The sequence below is a fragment of the Manacus candei genome, unplaced genomic scaffold, assembly GCF_025592945.1.
Source record: "Manacus candei isolate 608988 ecotype Guabito, Panama unplaced genomic scaffold, ASM2559294v1 h1tg000049l, whole genome shotgun sequence".
In the NCBI taxonomy this organism is placed as follows: Eukaryota; Metazoa; Chordata; class Aves; order Passeriformes; family Pipridae; genus Manacus; species Manacus candei.
The window spans coordinates 27,919,692-27,944,295 of record NW_026138097.1 but is presented as its reverse complement, the minus strand read 5'-3'; the positions used below and the strand labels follow the sequence as shown (position 1 = coordinate 27,944,295).

General features: G+C 35.5%; 1 protein-coding gene across 1 annotated transcript in view; it reads right to left on the bottom strand.

Moving 5' to 3' along the window:
• Positions 1-24,604, bottom strand: part of DNAH5 (dynein axonemal heavy chain 5) — a 115,147-nt gene that overhangs the window by 78,297 nt on the left and 12,246 nt on the right. Inside the window, exons 8-23 of the mRNA XM_051799352.1 lie at positions 23,654-23,767; positions 21,678-21,785; positions 20,831-20,953; positions 18,797-19,012; positions 15,988-16,095; positions 15,196-15,281; positions 14,092-14,413; positions 11,333-11,539; positions 9,495-9,666; positions 8,130-8,275; positions 5,879-6,041; positions 5,143-5,385; positions 4,092-4,282; positions 3,911-4,010; positions 2,452-2,588; positions 812-1,013 (exon numbers count right to left, since the gene is read on the bottom strand). Coding sequence (XP_051655312.1) covers positions 812-1,013; positions 2,452-2,588; positions 3,911-4,010; positions 4,092-4,282; positions 5,143-5,385; positions 5,879-6,041; positions 8,130-8,275; positions 9,495-9,666; positions 11,333-11,539; positions 14,092-14,413; positions 15,196-15,281; positions 15,988-16,095; positions 18,797-19,012; positions 20,831-20,953; positions 21,678-21,785; positions 23,654-23,767 — 2,638 coding nt within the window. The remainder of the gene's footprint in view (positions 1-811; positions 1,014-2,451; positions 2,589-3,910; positions 4,011-4,091; positions 4,283-5,142; positions 5,386-5,878; positions 6,042-8,129; positions 8,276-9,494; positions 9,667-11,332; positions 11,540-14,091; positions 14,414-15,195; positions 15,282-15,987; positions 16,096-18,796; positions 19,013-20,830; positions 20,954-21,677; positions 21,786-23,653; positions 23,768-24,604) is intronic.

The following is a 24,604-nucleotide window of genomic DNA, read 5'->3' as shown; positions in this document are numbered from 1 at the left end:
TGGACACCTCTGAGTGGTTGATAAGATTGCTTGCAATTCAGGATTACTTTCCTCCTAATCCTCTCAGAATTTGTCATCTTTTCTACTGGAAAGATCAGCTAAAAACATTGAATGATGAAGAGATACTAGATATTGTAGATGTTTTTTAGGATGTACCTACTGGAAAGATGAGGCTGGACTCCACACTTGTCATCTTGTTCATATGTCAAATTTCTGTTCTATACATCACTAACAAATTGATTAATATTCTCATCTAAGTCTAAAACCTTTTAAAAAATTAATCTTAAAAAAATAATGTGTGGGAAAAAGTAAGAGTTTGATTATGGAAGCTGAAGAAACAAGTTTGATCTGATATTTAATGAAACCAAATGGTCCATCAATCACTTTGCTTTTTTAAGTTTTATCTGTAGCATCAGTGGAACCAAGTAACTGCTAAATAGAAGGGGTTTCAGATGTCTTATTGCATGCAGCCAGGCAAGGAGAAAAACAAGATAAACTTATCATCTTACTCCCACCAAATATGTACCCCTGGGAATCAGTGACAGAAGGATAGGTAAACATCTAACATCCACCCCATAAAGTGAGCAGAAGTATCCAGCTGGGGGAAGAAACTCCAGCTGAGCCTCACAGATATCCCTGAGTTAGTGTTTTGTTTGCATGCATTTATAGCCCAAACAGCAAACAGCCCTTCTCTCTCCTTCTCCCTCCCATTTTAACCTAGTTCATCCATCCAAAACTAAGCCGCATCTCTCCTTCCTACTGAAGTCAGAAAGTATATGTCTCCAGACAGAACTGAAAAGTTGAACTCTACCTGTGTACATTGCAATAGCTCCCACACATATGTATTCTGGCTCTGAATTGATTTTTAGCTCCAAGTCTTGGAAATGTAGAATTTCGGATTCAAATTCAGAGAGTAATGGGTTTCCCATCATTAATTTATCAATGGTTTCCTCCTTGTCCCTCTGCCATATATGGTGGTAACAACTAAAACTCTCCAAAGCTGTAAGAACCTCCTGAAAGACATTAGAAGTTCAAAGAAAGATTTGCAGCATCACATGTATAGGATATATATAATTTCTTAGCAGCTGCTCATTACATTAAGAACTCCATAGTGGAGCAGGTTGAATCACCTCACTAAACAGAAGGCTGCTGGTAAAGTTATGCTAAACTAAGTTCCATTAGGGATCCCAAGTCATGCCAGGAACTGTATGCTGATCACATTCAACTTGTTAGATCAGTTTAAGCATTTTTCCAATTAAATGATTCTTCACTCAATAAAATCTTAGAAATCAATGTGAAGTAAAACACTCCTTTAAGACTAGGATACAGTACACTTGTCCTTCCCTACCATTTATTGGACTAGCAACTGTAACCTGACCTCCAGGGCCCAACATAACAAGAATAATTCATTCTCAAATAATGAAGTTATGAGACAAATTTTTTTAACATTAATTTCTACACTCCATTCATGTCTCTTTGACTTGAATATCATTTAAGGATGTGTAAGAGAATTATTTTTCTAGTTTTCAGAAGTTCAGAAAAATGTCAGAAAAAGGTAAATCATCATCACTGCAGCTAAATAAACAAGTAAATGAGAGATGACTGCTACAAGAGATAATTCACATTATGACTTATCATAAATAGAGTGCTTTCAGGTATTTAAACCTGGTTAACTGACAAAAGTTTCGAATTGCAAGATATTGAGTATCAAAATACCAAGATAACTATCCACCACTATCAACATCACCTTAGTCTTCAGCACAAGCCTCTATGTCATTGTGGTAGTTATGCTTAGTACCACTGAAGTCACAATAGCTTGAGTCAAAAATTTTCAGCTGGCAAGACTCTTGAAAGGTTGCACCAGCCCCACAAGAAGCTGATGCAGAGTTCCCTAAAGAAATATCAGTTCAATACCTACAGTTTACTAAGGATTGCACAGAATAGGAACAGGTCATATAAATGATGAATATCCATTAACCTAAATCCTAACTTCCTCTAGCAAACCCTATGCTGCACTTTACAAATGCCAAGCTGAAAGCCAGTTTTCTTCCAAAAACCTCCATAAGCTCTTCATAATGGGTGAGAAATCTTGCTGGCTTCATTAGAATTTCTATGTGAACAAAACTGTATTTTACACACTTGTATTATTATCAGTTGTATATTAAATGCACACAACACAACTATGCCTAGATTTTTTTATGATGTTTCAATTTATATAATATTCAAAACCTCCTAAATTTTGGAACAGAGTAAACTTAATGCATGTTACACCTTTAAAGTGTATTTGCAAATTTTCAGTCACATTTTCCATCCACCATACTACACTTTTTCATTACTGTGTTTCATCCCAGCTTTAAATGCCCACCCTTATTGCCCAAGGTAAAAGTAATTAAAAGTAATACATTATTACCCCTTGAATAGTCATATTAAATTAACATCTCATTGTCTTACCCTTTTTGTAGAATTGATAGCACTGCTGAGTAAAGATACTAATTTAATAATTTCTTTGTTCTCTGAAACACTCTTGAAGTAGTTTTGGCTTTGTACTGGATCAGATGAACTGAGTGATGCTGCATCTGATACACTATCTATAAAAGCAGATTCCAATACAAAAGCAGTGTTAAGACAGACATACTGTTTAGACCAAGTAAATTCCTATAGACAAAAACTAATGACATATTTTTCAATAAACACGCATTTTAAAGTTAGGTGTTCTTGTTAATCAAAAAGGCAACTAGAAGTCTAGGAAGCTGCTTTAATTGCCACAAATTCATAAACCTCTCCATTTTAGACAAATTGCTTCATCTAGGTACCCTGGCAAATATGGAACAAATTCCACTCCAATCTTTCAAACATAATCTTTCCTTTTCTCTCATGCCTCCACAAGGTTTATCCTGTATACTTCACCAAGATTTGCATTGAGTAAATCCATAAGTATTTTTTATTTTCTGAAATATCCCACAACTGACAATTTGAAATACAAATTAACATTAACTCTGAGAAGATGATCATAGCCAGTCCCCAGAAAGAAAGATAAAAGGAAGGTCCATCAGTTAGCAAATATCAAGAAGTTTGAGTTTACCATCATTTCTTATTTCATCTCATGCAAGAGAAATTCTTAGTCTTAGTTTTGAAAGACTAATTTAATTTCTTAACCAGTTCAAGTATTATTGTCACACTTTTTAAGTGTATAAGAGTGCTAACTTTAGAAGACTCAAATGTATTTTTAAGTACCTCAAGTACAATGTAGAACAATTAATTTGGCTTGATTTTAAACCATTTCAGAGAAAGAAAAACCAGCAACCAAAGATACCGTCTTAAATTTCCCTGAACTAATGTCTTCAATAACTTAATTCAACATCTGATCATAAGACAGATTAAGATAAAATCCTTTCAGAAATTCTAGTCTGTTCAATCCTCTACAAAAGCCTCTCTCTGCCAGTGTTGCAATTTACACAGATATTTCTATTCAATACCAGGTTTTGTGTAAGTTCAACTTACCCTTCTTAAAGGAATTTCAACAAAACTTTAAGATGCCATTTGAACATGCCAAGTTACAAACCACACTGGTAAATGATGAAATATCTTTTGTGTAGCAATAGTGACTACAAGTGTTTTCTATGCTGCCCACGTTGGCACCCTAACACCCTTCCACCTGCTGCAGGTAGAACCTGCACTACAAACCCAAAGCAGTACAACTCTCCAAGAAGCACAAAAAAATCCCTTAACTCAAAGCCACACAAGGACAAGTGGCAAACCTGGTTTCCAATCACGAAGAGATATCTTCTCTGAGGCAGTTTAAAATCTATGAAGATTTTGATGTATTTTGTAATTACTATCCTTCAACATATTCTCTATAAATCACATTTACCTAACATTCAAATTTAATAATGTCAGAGTTTATCATTACCATGGATGTGTTTTTTTCCAGTCTCTTTCATTCCATCATCAGAATCGCTGTCTCTGCTCTCACACCGCAACACAGCAACTTTTCTCTCTAACATTTTCTTCTGAGGAAGAAATAATATTTATTTTCTGTTTGCAGCAGTTTTGAAACATTAGTTTTAAGTAAGGCTGTTAAAGACACAAACCTTGGATCTTCTCTCCTTACTCCACTGCCCAACTCCTTTCATTACTTTCACAATACTATTTACAGCTTTATTAAGCATCTGCTGTACCTCATCCAAAGAGGGTGTCATGATGATATTAGGGATAGATAAGTTAATACTAGTCCTAATCATAGGACAAGCACCTTTTTTCTGCTTAGAAGCACTGTGATTTTCTAAATGCAAGATAAAAACAGAAGAAAAAAAAAACAAAACAAAAAAGGTTGTTCATATTTTTTTTCAAGACATCAAAATAGACATTGTATTGATATAAAACAACATATATATATATATATATATATCCTAGCGTTGAGTGTAATTTCTTAAGGGAAAAAAGATTCCTCAGTAACTTATAAGATGTATTGCTAAACTCTACAGCAGCACAAAAAAACCAAGTGTCAATCTATTTATCTCCATGAAGCTCCTCTTCAACTTGTTCTTTGCAGCTAAACTCTGTTTAGCAGACAATTCTGTTATCTGGCTTGTAATCCCAGTTAGAATATTACATTGGGCACAAAACCTCCTTAGAACCTCATAATACTGTATGTCTTATATGCTATAGAAACCAAACACAATTGCCTTTATTTTTGTTTCTTAAAGGAATGTAACAATAAAACACTTCAAAAGTGTTCCATCACTGTGTTTAGAAATATCAGAAGGTAATTAATAAGAGAAAGAGAACACACCTCCTTCTCTATTGTTTTTTTTAATACAGTTTTATGTAAAGCCAAGATCAAACACTTATCAAGTCCAGCTCCAAATAAAATATCCAGCTTCAGAACAGTACAGTTAGTGCTAAGAGCATTGACTAAGAACAGTACAGTCAGAGCACTGTAATGACACGTTCCTACTGCCACAGGAAAAGAAAAATTTTTTGGGAAATATACAATGATAGCAATTTAACAAAAAAGCTTAACCAAACTCCCTTTGTTTTACCCTCTTTTACACTCCTGACTCTTTTTATACAACTACGAGAGATAAAATTTACATATTTCTTTTTATAGCCTAGAAAAGCAATGTACTGCAATATGGACACCTAGGAAGTTGATTGTGGAAGATGTATGGATGCGCTTGCGCAGGGTCTCCAGAGTGTTTCGAATTACTTTCAAAAGGGCATCAATATTACGATTATTGAAGTAAGAAAGCAGTTCATTGGCTTCTTCCTCTAACTTTTCTAAATCCATTCTCTTCCTCTTGGCTGTAGGAGACAGGTCAGCCCATATCTCACTGGAATTTTGGGAGAAATTCAAGCTTTTTGATCTTCTTTCCTCTTCTGTTGCTAAAACATCATAAATCTAGTTAGTTAAATTGACTTAAGGGACTTGAAAACACAATATAGCATCACCTCCACAGGGGTCCAAAATTATTTTTAAAAAGTGCAGAATGATGCATTTGTAATCTGTACCTGAATGTAACAGTCCTTTTACTTCTATCCACCTTCTCTACTCAGTAGAAACTGGCATGACTCACTAAAATTCAGACACTATTTCTTATACTCTCTCTCTAGGAAGTGCAGCAATTAACCAAGGCCTGTAAATAGTTGCTCCTATGGCATTAACATTTCAACATGCAAGTTAGATTAATAATATTAACCTATTTTGCAGATAATAAATGATTGTTAAGTGATGCGTTTCCCAGGCAAATTCAAAGAAAAGTCTTTAGACATTAGATACTCTTCAGGACTTCAGTCAGCTAAGCTACAATATCCCCCTTCACATACTGTCATCATGAAAAAGAAACACAAGCACCCATCTTCAATATAATCTTCTTACCTGTATTTTTGAGCTTTTTTTCACCACTAGGTACAAGTGACTTCTCATCTTCTTTACTGATCTGTACCTCGGTGTCAAGTAACATGTCAATCAGATCATTAGCAGCAGCTTCCACCAGCGAGCTTTTCAAATGTAAAGACTGAGAACCTTTTACACAGAGCTCCTGTTATCAAAGCAAAACAAAGATATGCTCTTATCTTCACAGTTCTTATGCCAATTTCACAGTCATAGCAGCCTTTATGAACACAAATGTCAAAGCCTAGGATTTGTGAAAAACCAGATCAATATACAACATTATTTTTAAATTGATTTGTTCCAAACTATTTAGTGTTGGATTCTGTGATGTGCCAAACAAAACATCATAATTGTCTTTCAAAATTGCTTTGGCTTTTTCCCTAAATCACATCATTCATCCACAGTTAATATCATGAATCAATGTTTATAAAGCCTAGTTCCACTAAAAGGCTCCCAAAAGTGTTTCTTAATTTTCTTAACTTTCCAGTGTAGACATGGAAGATTTAAGATTTCTTTTAATCATTGCTATTTTACATTAATTGGCTGTACCATAATGAGTATTAGCCAATCACAGCTCCCATTTACATCTAGATAGGAGATAAAACCTATAAAAGCTATATTTAATACTAGAAAAAATCAAAAAAATTACTAACTGGAGAGAGAAGGAATCAAAGAATGAGATTTAATAAAATTCAGAAATCTATTGAAGTATTGTGCATCTTTTTTCTTTAATACTTATGGTAAAAATTGATCAAGTATGCTTCAGCTAACTATAATTTTTAACTATAATGGCCATTTAATTTTTTTCTTCTCTGTTATCTTATATTTCTTTCAGCCTAATCAAACCTGGCTACCTTTGTTTAATTAAAAATCACTAATTGGAAAAATTGAGCCATTTAGAAGTTTCAGTCATTTCCAAATTTTATGACACAATCTTTGACCTTTCTTATTATGATTCTGTCTAGCCAAGAGAGAAAGCAGATCTGATTTGCAATATCACAGCAATCTCTAAACAAAGTAGTCTGGAATTTTTCCACTGGATAACTATTTTTGTTGCAGTAATTTCTTTAGAAATTTAAAGACACATTTTAGGTGATAGAACTTATTTCTAGTCCCTTCTAATTAAAAACTACAATAAGCTGAAAAACGTTGTTACTGTTTTCATTGTACCTGTACCTGGGGTTCATATACCACTTACTCTGCTAACTCAAATCACTTGGCTGTTGTGGTGGTGTAATTGCCATGTAGCAGTTCAAGTTTTCAAGCTATCATAGAGTGCAAAGAAGTTTTTGTGCTCACTGTCACATGTTTTTACTCTAGTGAATATACATTTTAGTAGCTGCCCAATCAGGAGCAGCAGGATCAACACAAACAACCACGAGGTTTACAACCAACCATTAATTCCATATAATATTATCTAAAATTTTACTTTGTATTTAACAACAAGGTGAACTGTTACAGGGGCCAAAAGAAATAAGACTAAATAGTTAAATACACTAAGAAAAGCAAAACTTTCATTTGTAGTATTTAGTGCTACCAGAGACCAGGGATGGGGTTTACCTACATGACTTTCTAAAATCTTTTTCAAAACAAAGTTTATTTCAGGAGAAAACACATTAGACATTATACCCTAAAATGCCAGAATATCACACTATTGCCTCATGAAATAATTCTGACATTCAATTTTATTATGACCTTAATCAACTTTCTAACTAACAATTTACATGCTTACAGCTAATTTTCCTCAACATAAAAGTATTTTGATGGGGTGCAGGAAGGGGTTCTTCACAGAACACCTTCACCCAGGTACTTCTGCATATATTTTACACACAGCATTACCAACTCGGGATAGCTTGAGATTAACAAAGATACTCAGGACACAATCATTTCCATAATATGTACTCTCTTCAGGCATCAGTGCCTTATTTAAAGGCACTAACAAGGAACAATGAAAAAAAAGATACTGTCACAGAGGTAAAACATTCTAATGATATCAAAGCATAAAAGAAACATCATACAGTAGTCGGCTTGACATTAAGAAGCTCGGAAAAGAACATCTCAGCTCAGGCCTCTTTGCATTTGGTACTTTTGTTCCTTTTTAAGGTCCCAGCCAAGCAAGCAGGGATTTCTATGCATATCCCATGCACACTTCATTAATTCTGCATTCAACATTTTTTATCTCATAGCATAATTCAAAGTCATTAAACTCTTCTTTATGAATTTTTTTTCTAATAACCTTAGTCTTTTGGAGAAATTCCTCACAGCTCAGTGGTTCCTCTTCTGGCAACTTACAGAGTGGCACTCTATTCATTTCTTGAAGGACAGCATCAATACGAAATTCAACCAAGTCATTCACTCGATCAAGCAATAACTCCAGCCCAGCTTTTGAAGCAAACAGAAGATTCAAGGCAAGCTTAAAAGTTTGAAAAAATAGTCTTTCTATAGTCCTGTTTAAATTTTTACTTCAATAAACTACCATACTCAATTCTATACGAATTCTACACCTTAACCAGTTTACTTCAAACATCTAAACTTTTACGGCGAGCTTCACTACAGAAATCATAATTGTCTTTTTGCATAACATATGCTTACCTAGCATATGCTATCTATATGCTAAAGACAACTATAATAGTATATAAATATAATATATCATTATTTATTATTTAATATACATGTAATTATTTTATTATACAAATATATATGAATAATTTTAAAGTATATGTATTTCAAGTACAAATACATTTAATTGAGGGCTAAGAATATTTCATATAGGTTGAACTAGTTATCACTTGGAGAACCTACTAGTAACAGAAACTTTTGGCAAGTAAAATCTCTATGCTTCAAACAAACATTAGAAGTCAAATAATAGTTAACAAAAACCAATCACTAGAATTTTCACAGTTTAATAGCAATACGCTCTCAATGCTGAAATTGAAATAGCAGAAAGGTCCCTGTTCCAGACTCAAACTACTTGTATTATTCAAAATTAAATTGAGCATAATGTAAGGTTAGCATCCAAAATGCATTTTAATTTACCATTTCAACTAAAGAAAATTCCTTCTCTAACTGCTTATGTAATTTCAAAAAACAAAATCTGTTTGATCTAGTAATTAAGCTGAAACAAAAGGAATCTGGTATCTTAAGCAACAATACACATCTCAGTGCAAACCTGTGATAAATCTTTCAAAAAGACTACAAGTTTACCTGTTTCCTAAAGCTGCTGTCCAAGTGCACATTAGTTTTAAAGATAAAAACATCTTTTTAAAGATGTTAAAAAACCAAAAGATTAATATGAAATGCTGTTGAGCAATGACAGTGCCAACTGAGTTGAGGTATTATTCTGTGAGAAATTGTTTTGTACATTATAGAAACAAAAAGGCGAGACTAGGAAAAGTCTGAAACCCAGGAGCTCTTTTAAAAAGTAGCCATAATTCCTTGAATTCAGAATACAAAGAACCTTTTGCACACTACTTTATGCTTTGTATAATCCTAACTGCCATTCCATCCATGTTGGTAAAAATTTGACAAACGTGAGACAAGAAGAAGATGGTGTTATAAAACAGAGGTTTCCTGCAGTACAGGAGAGGTTAAAATGACCTACCTAGCTTGTAAAAAACTGTATTAATGTATTTCTCAATATTCAAGGATGTCCAGGTCAGTAACATTAGACCTGGCTTGATAGCATCATCTATATTTGCTAGTCGAGGAACCATCAGTTGTTCAATAGGGTGTTGTATTTTCAGTTTAATTCTTTTGTATTCTGCCAGCATCACCTGAAATAAACAGAGAATAAAAACATTAGTTAATATACACTGTTTTGAATCTTTTCACATACACATATATGTGAGAACTTAAACTAAGACAGTTCACCAGGATGTACATTACTGAAATTTTTAGGAAACGATAATTAGTTGTTTAGGAAAGGTTTTCATAATTTTTTGGCAGAAGTTTACTCTTTGTTGCTCTTTATATTAATGCAAGTATTACTTCACCTAAAAATCAATCTTCATAGATTGATTGCACTGGCTTTAGTTGAGATGGAATTAATTTCTTTCACAGTGGCTCACATGATGCCATGTTTTACATTTGTCACCAAAACAGTGTTGATAACACACTGATGTTTTGGCTATTGCTGAATGGTGCTTGTACAGCATTGAGGCCTTTTCTGCTTAACTACCCTGTTGGTGACTGGGGACACACCAGAAGTTGGAAAGGAACACAGTCAGGACAGTTGATCCCAACTGACTAAAGGGTTATCTCATATTTACAGCATCATGTTTAAAAACAAAAGCTGGGGAAAGAAGGAGCGAGTGGGACATTCAGAGCTACGGTGTTTGCTTTTCCAAGTAGCTGTGGTATCTCCTTGTTTCCCAGAGATGGTTAAACACCAGTCTGCCAATGGGAATTAGTAAGTTAATTCCTTATTTTGCTTTCCTTGTGCATGCAGCTTTTGCCTTCCCTATTAAATTGTCTTTATCTCAATTTACACGTTTTCTCTTTTAACCTTCGGATTGTGTCCCCCATCCCACTGAGGGGAGTAACAGAGCACCTGTGTGATGCTTGGCTTCCTATTGGGCTTAAATCATGAGATAGAAAAAGGTTGCAAAATTCAGTCTCTAAACAGGTGTTACAGGAAAGAAAAAGCCCAATTAAAAAAGTACACCCAAGTGAACTTTTCAGCAGTTCTAATAAGACCAGCCTTACCAGAACTTTAATATAGCATTCACTTTCTAATGCATCTTTAACCCGTTGATCTGGTTTCACATGTTTTGCAATAACTTTATGACTTAATATGATTTTTTTCATTTCAGAATCAAGTAATCCTTTAAAGTAATAGTTTTCTGGACACCTATCTTTGAATTTCCATCTAGAGTCATCAAGAACCTTCTGTTTATAAGCAGACAAAACGATCCAAAGGATTTACATAAGAGAAAGGGAAGTTTTGGCTTCTCTTTTTTAAAGTATTCCACAGACATCTGTGAAAAATACTGGTGCCAGACCAAAGCTGCTCCTTGCTGGATGTTTTACACTTTTACTGTTTACCTTTACTGTTCCTCCCTCCCAGCTATCCTCTCAAAACAAAGTCTGTCCAATGTTGATTTCACTATTGGATGAGAGATAAATTGCTTATCATTTAGAAAGCAGGCAACAGCATGAGGCATCTTGTAAGTCCCCTTTCCTCCCCATCCTCATCTCTCTCCCAAACTCTGAAGAGTTTTCCTAAATACATGCATCTGAGAAGTGACTTCACAGAGAGCATGAAGGCCAGAAATTCTTTTTACAAGTCCCTCAGGACAGTCATACAAATGAAAAAATAGATTTGTCAATGTTTTCTTATTGCATAATAGTTGAGATCTTCATGTTTCCTCTTCCATATGTATAGAACCTAGACATCTTAATGTATGCTACACATACATAAAATAACTAAAATAAACCCACGTGCAAATTGTTGACAATCTTCTTATACCAGTCTCTCTGATGTTGAATAATACTTGCAAATGGCGGTATTTCAAGGCACATGTGAGCCATGCAATCTGTTTCTCTGATTAAAGTTAATATTTGAGGGTCAAAATTCACAAATAATTCTCCTGTTTCTGGAGCTTTTACCAAAAGAGTTGCCTGAAGTCCTCTTTTAATTAATTCAATCTGCAGGAAACAAAGTCATCATTCGTGATCAGACAAGTCACTACAACAAAATACTTTGGTCTGGACATAAATATCACTTTGGCAGATAGTAAAATCCAGTATTGCTGACAATAGGGATTGATATGGTATGAATCCACAACAAAAACTTATTAACACAATCTATATCTATATCTAATCAAATGCTTAACAACATAACTGATCTTTATCTGACAGATATTTTTTCATTTGCTCTTGGATATCATAAGCTGCATTCCACAGTCGAAAACCAAATCAGAGCTACAGACTTTCTTTCTTCAACTATCTTAAATCTGAGCTCTCATCTCCTTAGAACTTATTACACATTCTACAATGAGGCTGCACTCAACCTTCTAAATGAACGGAAGTGTTCTTGGATAACTTCTTCATATATCTTTTGAATAAACTTATCCCCACTTCTCCTTTTGCTTATTTTCCAATACCTAATCACACTTCCAATTTTAATGGCACTCCTAATTATATCCAACCTCTAAGCAAATCTTTTAAAAGATAAAAATTAACGTTTATTATAGTTTGTGGGTTTTTAATACTTAAAAGGAAAGCCTAATCATGCAATTGGTTTAACTGCCTGATTTAAATGTTAGAATACCATTTGTTCTCTATGTGAGAAGGGAGAGCATTTATAAGACCATGACACATGAAAAATTTAGCTGATAGCAGGAAGAAGTCCTGCCTTAGGCAGGGAAATCTTTCCTACACTAAAAACTCTGCTGCTATTGCTATCTTCCTACTGTCCTTTTGGCAACGTAATTTTATTGTTCTTTATTCACTCCTCAAATTTCATGTATCACATTACATTGAAATGGAACTTCGTTTTAGGCAATAGTTTCAAAACCCATTGATATCTTTCAGTGTACTTTCTATTTTTTATGAACACAGAAAATTCGCACTGCCTTTCAATGTCTAAACTACAGAGGACTATACTGCTTATTTCAGCAGTATTATGTATTATCAAGACATTTTACACAACATTTTTCAAGAAATCATGTAACCATGTTTTGGCAGTGAAGTTTTCATGCTCTACCCACTAGTCTCAGAAAAAAAAGCACAACTCCCTTAGATAGAAGCTCAATTTTTTCTGCAAAGTTCAACAGAAAATCTTACTGCACTCTTTTTTGGACTTCAGACCCATTATTCCCACTATCAGCTCTTCCTCTCCTGTTTATGTATTTTTTCCTCAGGTAATTTACATCATTAAGGTAGCAGAAATTGGTAATGGAAATAAAGGGTACATTGAAGGCATGAATCTTACACTGCTGAAGAATTATAGTAACTTTCACACTTCTAGGTATTGTATTATTTTAATACATCCAAGTTGAACATCATTTGCTATAGCACAAAAATAATGGCCTTAAATCTTATGCTATTTAAAAAACAATAACAACAACAAAAACCTGGATAAACAAGGTAATCCAGTAACAAACAGACAAAAGGAGGGAAAAATGTTTGGAAACATCAGAAAGTGCCACTTCGCTTAACTATGTACACTGTACGGAAGAATAAAAAGTAGGAGGAGCTACCGCCCTATTTCTGTTCCATTTGTGTTCCCTACAGGACACTTCTCCCCCTCTCGTTTTGCTTTTGTTCAGGAGTAGAGCAGGAGCTCCACCTTGTGTTCTGTGACACTCATGTCCACACCCGTCTGCACTCGTTTCCTCGAGAGTCAAGACTACTGATCAATAGTCACATTTTCCTGCCATACCTGGTAGACAAGTGAATTGATCTTAAAGTGGATATACTTTTCATATATTTCCACATGTATACGTTTCAAAATTTGAAATTGTGATCCCACCTTTTTTCCCACCTAATGAGTATAGTGTTGCAACAGGCTTAGCAAATTTATATGGCTGCCAAGCATGATTTGATTCTGCTATTGGAAAAACCAGACAGTTACTTTTAGCACAAGTAACGATTGAATCACTGATTACTCAGACCTCATAAAAAAAGGTATCAGTTCAGGTGCCTTAGATGTTATAGTCATTTTGCAAAAGATGAAAGGCAAATGTGCTTGACAGCTCCATCAAGGCACAGTATGTGTCAGAAAACTCTTCACCCCACACACAATGATCTTGTATCAGAGTCAGAAGAACATGGCAGAGACGGAGAGGCAGCTAAGCCTACCACTGAATGTTCATTATACATTTCCATCATAAATATTTTACTTTCTAACTTCTTAGTTATAATGAAGGTCTTTCAGTTGTTCCCAAATTAAGCTACAAGTGCTACAAACCCTATTTCTTAATAGGAACACTTTCTTATAAAGTGCCTTTTCTTATTCCATCTGTCACTTAAGAGTCATCCTAAGGCTAAAGTTTAGCACACCTGATTACTGCCATTAACCAGACATTCCTTCACACTGCTGTAACCCAGCATTTCACTAAGGCCTGAAATGATGGGAATCCAACCTGGTCTGTAAAGTAGGATGTTATTACTCTACCAATAAAAGTCCACCGCCTTTTGGGGTTTGGGTTTGTTTTGGTTTTTTTTAATATCCTAATCAAAATCAACTCTCTTACCTGCTGAAGCCATTCCTTGTGGTAAATCACCTCAAATTTCATAAGAACTTTTGCTACTTTGTTGTAGCTGCGGATTATGCACTTGCCATCTGGTGTTTGCAGAACTGCTGGGTGCTTTTGGAAAGTCTCCATGGGCTCTTGGATCCTATGGAATAGATGGCGTGCCCACAAGATCTTACCAGCTATTGGAGGCAGATTACGGGCCAGTGGAGGGTCCTGCTTGTGCCTGCTGTAGATCTTACAGACTGTTTCGATGTCATGGCCATAGTTTTGAAATATTTTCTGATACTTCTCATCGATGCCAAGATTTGGAATTTGTAGTCTGCTTAGAAAAATAATAATCATGAAAAAAATTCTTTCAACCCTTCTGAAATCTTCTAATGCATGGTTGGAAAATACAGTTGTTCCAGATTCCCTTGCATGCTACTTTATAACTACTTTATAACTCCATAACCACTTTAGCAGCAGTTTTCAGTTTGAACAAATGCTGGCACAACCTGATTCCAAACAACCAAGATTTACACCAGATGATAAAACTTTCCAAGTAAGCCTACACATTTTCTGTTTTGTCACTGTTTTCAAACACTGGGCTGAAATTATGTGCAGCAAACTGTAACCAATTCACCACTAGCAGTCTATTCCATTAAACACATTATAATAAAAGAACTGACAGAATAAAGAGCAAGGCTGCTTTTCAACAATGTTAATTTATCAAGACAAATTTCACTGTTTCCTAACAGAAGCATTTTTCTCTCTCCTAGCAGCACTGTGGTAACAAATTAATGTCATTGTTCAAGCAAAAAGCTAAGGCAAATATGCTAACAGACACAAAGTATTCCTATACTGATGCTAATTTTGAAAGATGAACTTCAAACTCCACTTACAGTTCTAATTTTCTGATACAAAAAATATGGCTGTTATTCATTCAAACCACTGAAAAGGCAACCCTCAACAGAGCTGAAGAGTTGAGTGAGAAGAGGTTGAGTTGGTTTTGTTCGTATTTAAGGAGATGCCTCCTGCTCTGCTCCCCTCACTTTCCACCATCCTCAATGTCTCATTTTCATTGCCTGGCAGAGTTTTAGCAATCTAGACAGGACATAGTACCTTTCAAATTTCTGCAACATACTCAGTGCCCTTTGAGTGTTCAAAATATTTTCCAAGGTGATGTCCATGAAAATCCTTAATTGATCCTGAAGAAGAGCAAATAATTCTACATCAGAGAAGTCCATAAGGCACACACATCAAATATGCCAGGTATTATTTGACATCATTTATTATGCAATATATTAGAAGCTATTTTTTTATGTGAAACTATTCTCAATAAGTATTAATTTTGCCTTTCTTTCTTCCCACAATAATTAGACAAAACACAGTCAGTTTTTGAGGCATTTTCTTTCCTTGTTCCCTCTGTAGCTGTGCAACCAATAAAAGCTTTTGTACCCAATGTTTCACCATGCTGAGAGGCCTCAAAAGAATGCTTGCTTACCTCTCCGGCAGCCAAAGCAAGACACACATTTAATTTATATTTTTTTCTACAGATACCTTTTCCTTCCACCAGCTTGTGCTTTCAGAATTATGGGAAAGTTAATTATCTGACTTATTTGTAATATGCTCCCATTCACTCAGTGAAATCAGCCATTTTCACATTACTCTTGCTAGCATACACTAATGAAAAATCCTTTTGTTGGAGGCCCTCAATGGCCTATTCCATGAAACTAGTCTGAAAGATAATAAAAGGAAGCTTTAAAGTGGAGATACATTAGAATAATTTTTCAATTCCGAAATATAAACTTTGAGATTTGTATAATTTGTTTGGTGGTAACTCACACAAAGATATTTTGGTTTTCATAAGGATTCATCAGTAAATTAAATTTGTATTTGAATCATAAAACCTACATGAAGATCATTTATCTCTCTGCAAAACTCTTCATAGTCTTGGTCAAAATCAGTCTTCCGTTGATCCAAAAAATTGTAATGCTTATTCTTGATGTTGTCAACAATGCTCTAAACAGTTTCACAGAAAAAGAAAGTTATCATAAAAATTTTTCTTATCAAAGAGACTTAACACAACAAAATATTTAGCACAGCTGGATGTGAACGCTCATATTTTACCTTTGCTATTAGCTGTCAGTATTTGCTGAACAATATAAGCAAACCACTTGAATGATATATTTGCAGGAAACAAGTTGGTGTAATGGTTATATGAATTTCATTGTATTATTTACTTCTGTTTGAAGTCAATTAGAAATGACAGAAAACTCAGACTCTAACTTTTCATCAAAGACATTTGTTACCTATTAAACATTCTCTCATGCAGATGTTGATTTCTATTTAAAAGTTAACAAACAACACAGAAAAAATTTTCACATTATTATTTTCCATGTCATTAAAACAACTGATTTCATAGATAAACAGACTATTCAAAAGTCACAATAAGATGCAGCACATCACCAGCCTAGGACTTAGTATTCCTGGCTTCTCTTACACAGCTGCTGTCCACTCAAATGAAAGTACCTCTTAATCAGCATCTCCCTTGAGTTGTACACACAGTCAAAGGATTTCTAATGATTAACTACTGTTCAACATCCTAGTAGTTCACCACAGTACAACTACAAAGCTCAGCATATTCTTACCAAAGCAGACTTTCACCATTTTATCATGTCAACTGAACTTAAGTTTTATTGCATTGTTGTAAATAAAAATTCCATATTTTCCTCTAACAAATCCTAGATATGGACAAGAACTGCAAAATAAGAACTTTCTAAAAATTTTCAAGTCACGTAACTATAGCTACGGTCTGCGTCAAATACTTTAGTACCTCAGTTTTGTCACTGTTAAAAAAAAAGTACGATCACTTTTCTGCCCTTTATACATACTATCCAGAACATTCTATGTAACATTTTTTACCTAAGCATATATAATTTCCCTTTATCCTCCTCCCCAAAAGAAACTGACTTCAGAGTAGCTGGGTTTCACACAAAGTTCTTACTTCAGGTTTGGGTGCTGCCATGGATAATGAGGTGTATCTTGTATAGAATTTGCAGTCTGCAGCACAATCTGGGCTAATGGTCACAGGCAGCTTTTCAAATACAAATGCCTCAAATAAATGAGATTCCTGTGTTCCAGCCTATCAAAATAGTACCTTCATTGCATGATCTGGAAATTCTCAGCAACCTGAGTTGCTGAGAAGCCTGGTGGCACAGCTTTAGAGAGCAGTTCTTGGAAGCAAAATTCAGACCAGTCCACACCTGTCCTGCCCACATGGAAAACTCTTTGACCAAGTTATGCTTTCAGCTGTGCCCTGGTTAACTCTCAGAAGACTATAGAAGAGAACAAAGCAGAAAACTGGCTACTGTGAAGGATGAATGAACCCAAACCTGAGAAGTGCAAGAGGGAGTAAATCGAATTAGGAAGGGCCATGGAATGCTCAGATTTTACCATGTAGTTATTTAACTAAAGCAAAGTGATTGACTCATGGCCATAACAAAAAGGTAAAGGACAGGTTAAAGCAAACTAGAATGCCACATTTGCCTGTACTGCCACTGCATCACATGTGATCTCTAAAAGCAATCTACAACGTCCACACATTGAATACTTCTGATTTATTCTAATATTTAAAGGTGCCACAATTATGATGCTGCACTGATAAAGATATGCAATAAAGTAAGCTAACTCACGCTCAGTAAAAGCAGGGAAGACTCTACTTGTTAGAAAAGAAAGTCATGTCAGAAAGAAGGAAGAAAAGAACATGATTTAGCACATCTATATTCTTAGAAGAGCTCCTTGTTGTTCAAGTCCCGCTTCTATAAAAAGAAAAAAGGATCAGAAAAGAAAACTGCATAGTAATGCTAACAAGAAAAGGGATTTTACTGTTACAAAAGAAAAAAGCCTAAACTTGAAGAGCTTTCCAGTGCAAATCAGCTGTCCTTTCTCTTTCTCCCACACCCTAAAAATAGCCATTTGTGAATTAAATCATTCTTCCCTCATAAAACACAAAGTTGATGATTGTACTCTAGATCTAGACCTAGAATACAGGTTTTAAGTAAACTTAATAATCTCTTTTGCTGGAATTGAGCTTACTATTTCTCTAGTGAAACAAATTAAATCTAAGAGTCCAAGTTTTTGGTTGGTTTTTTTTTGGAGGGGATGTTATTTGTTTTAGTTCTCTTTTCATTTCTTCTTTCAAGAAATCAAAGTTCTATTTGTTTGTATTTATGCAGCACAGAAATGTGGCTGCTTTAACCCCAAGCTGCAAGGAAAATTTGCAGCATCAACCAGCATGGCAATGGAGCCAGCCTCAGTGGCAGACACTGATCAGCTACTCCTAGAATAATGGGCAAGAAATGAAGACAGTCTGCAATTCTGGTCCCAGCTAGCCTAACATTCGAAATGTTGGACTTCTAAATTTTTCTCCTGATCATAGCATGAAACCATGACTCCAATTACTCGTTACAAAGTCCCCCCATCTTACTACTTTTTTCAGTCAACTTTGATTTTAGCATACCTCTTTCACATGTTGAGTTGGACCTTTTTCACTTTGTCTGTTCACTTCCCCAGCAATCACATATTTAAATTGCTATTACCCAGTAATTTAAGCACAATTTCAGAGTTAATTTTTCTCTTGGTAACCATTTCTCATTTTCATAATTATTTATTTTTTAAGGTTCAAGTTAGACTGACATGACATCCAAAATTTACTGTGTACCTCATATTTTGTGATCATTCCTTCCAATCCCTCTATCTTAGATTCCTGTAGAACTGAGTAGGTTTTCATAGTATTGAAAATATCTATTATCTTTATCAGACGACGATGAAAGGTTTCAAATTTTCCAAATATATATATCTCACTAAAATCAAATTGTCTTTCAGCTGGATTTTGTTCCAAATTTTCTTTTATCTTGCGAAAGCAATTTTGATACTCCTTAAAATAAAGAATTTAAAAGAAAAATGTTAAGCATATATCAAAAGGCATTGTCTTTAGCTAGAACAAAATTTACAGAGAGAGGTAGTATCCTCACTTGATAGCAAGTAGAAGTTTCATCAACAAACAATCATGAACACTATAAAGACAGTAACAGAATTTGTCTCTGAAAACTAACCCAGCAACACATTTCATCAAATGAATGAACTACACAAATATGTATTTGTACACTTCCTTAGCTGGCATGAAATTCTGTTCATTCTATTTTATAGCAGGTCTTGATGTGTTTACTGGATAACCAAGATGACAATACAAATTTCAGTTTTCAGAGACTGAAAATGATTGTGTGTTGATTTTTTACTGAGTAATCATGATTCAAAAGTCACTTTCAAGAACAAAAGCCCTTCTAACGTTAGAATGCTGCTCCATAGCAGCTTCCAGTTTTCATTCTGCTTTCTTAACTGGGCACAAACCTTACTCCTAACATGTTAAAATTATATTCTTCCCAAAGTCAAATAGTCAACAGATTTGCTTGAAATGGTTTCTTTCAATAGTAGTTTTCTTTATAATATAATGTTCATTATCACATTTATGTATGAAAAACCGCACTTGGAGATATCAGTTCAAAGGGTTCACACTTTCCGAAGTTGTTACTGATTAAAATTTTATGTTTTAATCTATTCATTTTCTGCAAGCTTCTGGAACTGATGAGACTCAAATAAAAAAACTAATCTTTCAACATATTTTAATGCAGCAACTGAATAATTTGATATATGTTTATAGAAATATATAAATTTAGTACTCATTGCTGATGGTAAGATGTCATAAAAATTTACACTAAAGTGTGCTAGAAGTATGCAAGATTTGTTGCTTCAGAAGTTGTTGGGATAAAGTTCTAATCTTCCAACATATCTTAAAGAATCAAAAAATAATAATGGAGAAAGCCTAATATGAAGCTCCCAATATGTAAAGGGAGGTTATCAAAAAGACAGAGGCAGGTTCTTCTTCACAGTAACGCATGGGCAGAAGCGAAGAGGGAAAGGACACAAACTGAAACAGATGATGTTCTGATGGGATGTGAGGAAAGAATCTTTCACCCTAAGGACAGTCAAACAGTGCAACGTTGCCAAGAAAGGCTGTGCAGTCTCTCCCTCCTTGAAGAACTTCAACACAGGACTGGATGAGGGACTGGGCAACCACATTTGATCTCATAGCTACCCCTGCTTTTGCTTTGGGCCAAAGGTTTAACTAGATATCTGCTGAGGACCCTTCCAAGCTGAATTATCCTATAATATACTGTACTTTAAAGGGAAGAAAGAAAAATAAAATTCAAAAATGGTCACAGAAGTGTATTAAAAAAAAAATAAAGGCTATCTTCCTAACAAGTCCACACAAACTGAACAGCTGAATTCTTCTCAGTTCAGTAAATTGCCCTTTCTAAATGCATACTTGTCCACAAGTCTTTGAACACATCTAGTTCAATAACTCCCTCTGGTTTCATTTCTGTTGCATATTCCTCCACAACTGTGAGAAAAAACTTTCTAGAGAAATACAGGCATAAAAATCCAAACAATGCTCTTATGAAAAGCATAGTTAAGCTAGACTGAACATCAACGTTCTGCTTCCAGAACATCAACAGACACCAGACTAAATTCCCTGTTAGCTCTAGTATAAACATTCCAGTTTCAAAGGATATTTTTCAGTTGCTTCATGTTCCTTCACTAATATATTGCTTCCTCATATAAAAAAAAGTTTTCCTATTCAGGTCCTCCTAAATATCCCCATATATTCTGTTTTCCATATGCTCTTCCCACCTACCTGTTTAAGTCTAATAGCTGCTTGTAGCTTTTCCATAACTCTCTCCTGAGGTTGATTCCAGATAGTGGTTGTATCATTGTTTGCAATGTAAGATTTACAAGCTGTGATCATCTGATTGGTCACCTAAAAGCAGTTTTAACTTTGTGAAAAAAAAAAACATTTCAAGACAAAGCAGATCTTGCCATTCTCTCAGTCTCACCACACTCCTCTGACTCCACCAGCCTAAAGGCTGAAAAAAAGCAATACAAAATACCAGTCCCATTAACTGATGACACTCTTTGCAACACCTAGCCTCCAGAATGTGACACCATCAAAATGTTGTTGATTATCTATGCTTATCCTAAACCTAAACACATTGTACTAAACTTGAAATGGCATTGAGGGTTACAAAGTCTTAAGACTTTGCCTCTTCTGAAAGCAAAGGTAAAATCAAGGGCCCATAAGACTATAGACTTTAAAGAATAGGTTGTCCTTCCATCTCCATTTCCTTCTTTATGCAAACATATAGAGGTTTAAGGGCAATGTGAATTTAATATAACTGGGTCCACAAAAAAACCCCGTTCATAACAGGTAAAACTCGTAACAAAAAGTTACTCCATCTATTCACATGAGGGGTGACATTTAAGTCTGAAAAAGTTCTTACAATTCCAAATTACAGGCAGTAGAATAAGTCCTAAATCTGAAGTAGTTTATCACTGTTTCCAAGTCTCTATACGTTCAAAAAGCAGCATTAAATTGACTGATGTGTTGCCTCTCCAGTTACTTGGTCCCTTTGTGTTTTCTCTCTCACTCAAGGAACAACATAGAAAACAATCCATGAAGATTTCCTTTCAGGTTCAGCACCTACCTTCACAAACAGTGAGGAGATCTTTTCAGATGTGTTGTAATACTGAGAGATACTCTGAATCATTTTAATTGTATTTATGAGTCCTGGAATTGCATCCACCATGGACACCTGGAAAGAAACACACAGTCTGAACTCTGCTCAGTACCTCTATTACCACACATTAGCTCAACACCTAAATAGCAAATGCAGGAGTGTTCTAAACATGGTCTTCAGAATGGTTCTGCCTCTGTCTCCGTAGGCCTCTCCTGCAGAGCTGCCTATCCTACTTCACTCCCCAAGCTCTACAATTTAATTCTGAGTCTTGGCTGGAAGAATTCTGATCAGTGAGTGATATCTGGATGGAGGCAAAGGCCTCTTCAAAAGAACCCCTTTTTTCACAAAAAAAGTATGTTTGTATGCTCAGTTGCTAAATTTGATGTAAGCTGGCATGTAAAGAGAGTCCAGAAATCGCATTAAGCCTCATGATGCTTATCTGAATAAAGGAACTATGAAGAACAACTTTCCTATAGCACTGGTGCTTATATAATATAAAATGATATACAATAGGTGACGCCCCTAGGAGGAGATGATCTTGTAGCCCACTCTTTCAGGTGTAGGAGGCCCAGGGCTGGCAGCTTGGGCAGCCCCTGTATGGAGGCAGACAACCCTGGTTCCAGCTGCTCCAGCAGCCCCAGTGCAGGGCATGGTTGAGCCCCTCAGCCACGGGCGGGTAGAGGAGAGCCCCAGGAAAAGCCTGGGCAAGGGAGGGCAAAACGCTGCCCAGCAGCCAGGGCTGAGGGAGGGGAATCAGATGAGAAACAACCCTGCCAGCCCCGAGGGCAAAGTGGGAAGAGAACAGCAGGGGAGGAGAGACCCTGGCAGGGATGGCCCTGCAGCCCAGGACAGAATCCTGTGGGACGGGTGTTTCCCTGCAGCCTGGGGGAAGGACCCATACCACAGCAAGGAAGACTTTTAGAGGAATACAAGCAGCAAAAAGAAGCTGTTATAGGTTGACCACAGCCCTCTCTTCCCCTGCACCACTTGGAGGGAGGAGGAAGAGAGAGAGGGAGTTAAAGGATGATTCCTAGGGGTGTGGAAATGTGGTTTTAATTTCTGACTTTGTTTGTCACTTCCCAAATGTATTTTCACTATCAATAAAGACACTTTTCCCCAAGTCAAGTCTGTTTTGCCCATAATTATAATAGGTAAGTGATGCCTCTGTCTTTGAAAAATCCATAAGCTTTTTCATACCATATTCTTATCCCATCCTAATGAAGAAGATTGAGAAAGTCCATGGTGTATAGACAAGGTTAACCCACCACACACATTTTAATTCTCCATACCCTTCATGGTTTTCAGTAAGTCTTGTGTACAAAAGAAATGCCTTTTACTAAATATTTTGAAGAAAAGTACCATTTCAAAAGCCTAGCATTCCTGTCTTCAGCCCATGAATGGGCCAAAGGTTTTACAGACATCTCTTCATCGTGTCTGAATTTCCAAATCAACGACAGTGTTCTATTTACTCTATTGACAAACTGGTTCTCAAAATTTTACAAGTAAATATCAATAAATGAAAGGGTTTACAATCCATGCCTATGTGGCTTTCACCCCAAGTGCCACACCATCTCAAAACTAAACATCTCTGAAGCAGGCATCACTTCCTCCTTGGTAAAAACCCACACTGGGAGCACAAAGTAAACCAGGTTTTTTGTAGGTTTGTTTATTTCTTTAGAGTAAAGATTTCACTTTCTCCCATAGCACAGAATCCAGTTTCTCATCAGATCAAAAGCTTTACAGATACTATGGTATAAGTAACAAGTACTTTATTTTGTAGCCATAAATTCTCATTTGGCTACTTTTACCTTAACTGCACAAAATCTGAAACTGAAGATGCCTATCTAAAATTTTCTCTGTGTCATTTCCAAGTCAATCTTATAGCACACATTCATGTTGGTTCTCTCAAGACATTTATGTTAAGAATTCAAAGTTCTGCTTACAGGATCACTGTTGTATAACGGGTCATAATATTTTTCCAGAGAATATAGATACTTCACATTATCTTTAGCTTCATTTGCTGCATCTGTGATGCGATTATCCAATGCTCGCCACTTCTAAGAATAGAAAGTTAAAAAAAAAAACCACAGATTTCAGAAAAAAATGTTTTGAGATCATTGTGTTATGTCATTAGCTTTTAAACATGTTTGAAAGCACAGATCTGTTACTTCAGAGTTATACCTGTTCACCCAAGATAAGGAACAGGTCCTTATTTTGCATTAGTAACTTGGCTTTGAACATACAGTTAGTTTAGGCCACTCAGCTCAAGAAGCTGTCAGTAGTAGTGTCCAGTCAAACTGCTGTAAAATATATGAATGATGAATATGTCACTATGTATTTGTTTCAAATCTCGTTTTGATGAGCCAAGGTTTTTTGGTTTATTTACTTTTCTGTTTGTGATGGGTCTTTAACTTTGTTATGTCAATGTAAGAAGTTATTTCACAGAAATTTCACAGAATATTCTGAGTTGGAAGGGACCCACAAGGATCATCAAGTCCAGCTCTTAAGTGAATGGCCCATACAGGGATTGAACCCACAACCTCGGTGTTATTAGCACCACACTCTAACCAACTGAGCTAATTTCAGGGCCATGATCCCACAAGCACTGTAACAACATGAAAAAAAATGTTTAAAAAAATAGAGGGGGTAGTTTTCTTTCATTATTTCTGTTGAGCCATGGGGATGCAGTACATTATCAGCCTCTAGACAAAGAGGAATCCCATTCTTCTCCCACAAATTAAACTAGATTAAACTTTATCTACTCAAGCTTAAGAACAGAGAAGTACAAAGGAAACAAAAGCCAAAGATGCTTCAATGTTTTACCCACCAGCATTGTTACCTACATCACCAAATGAACTAGGGTATAAAGAGCATTTTTAGTCTCTGCATCTGTC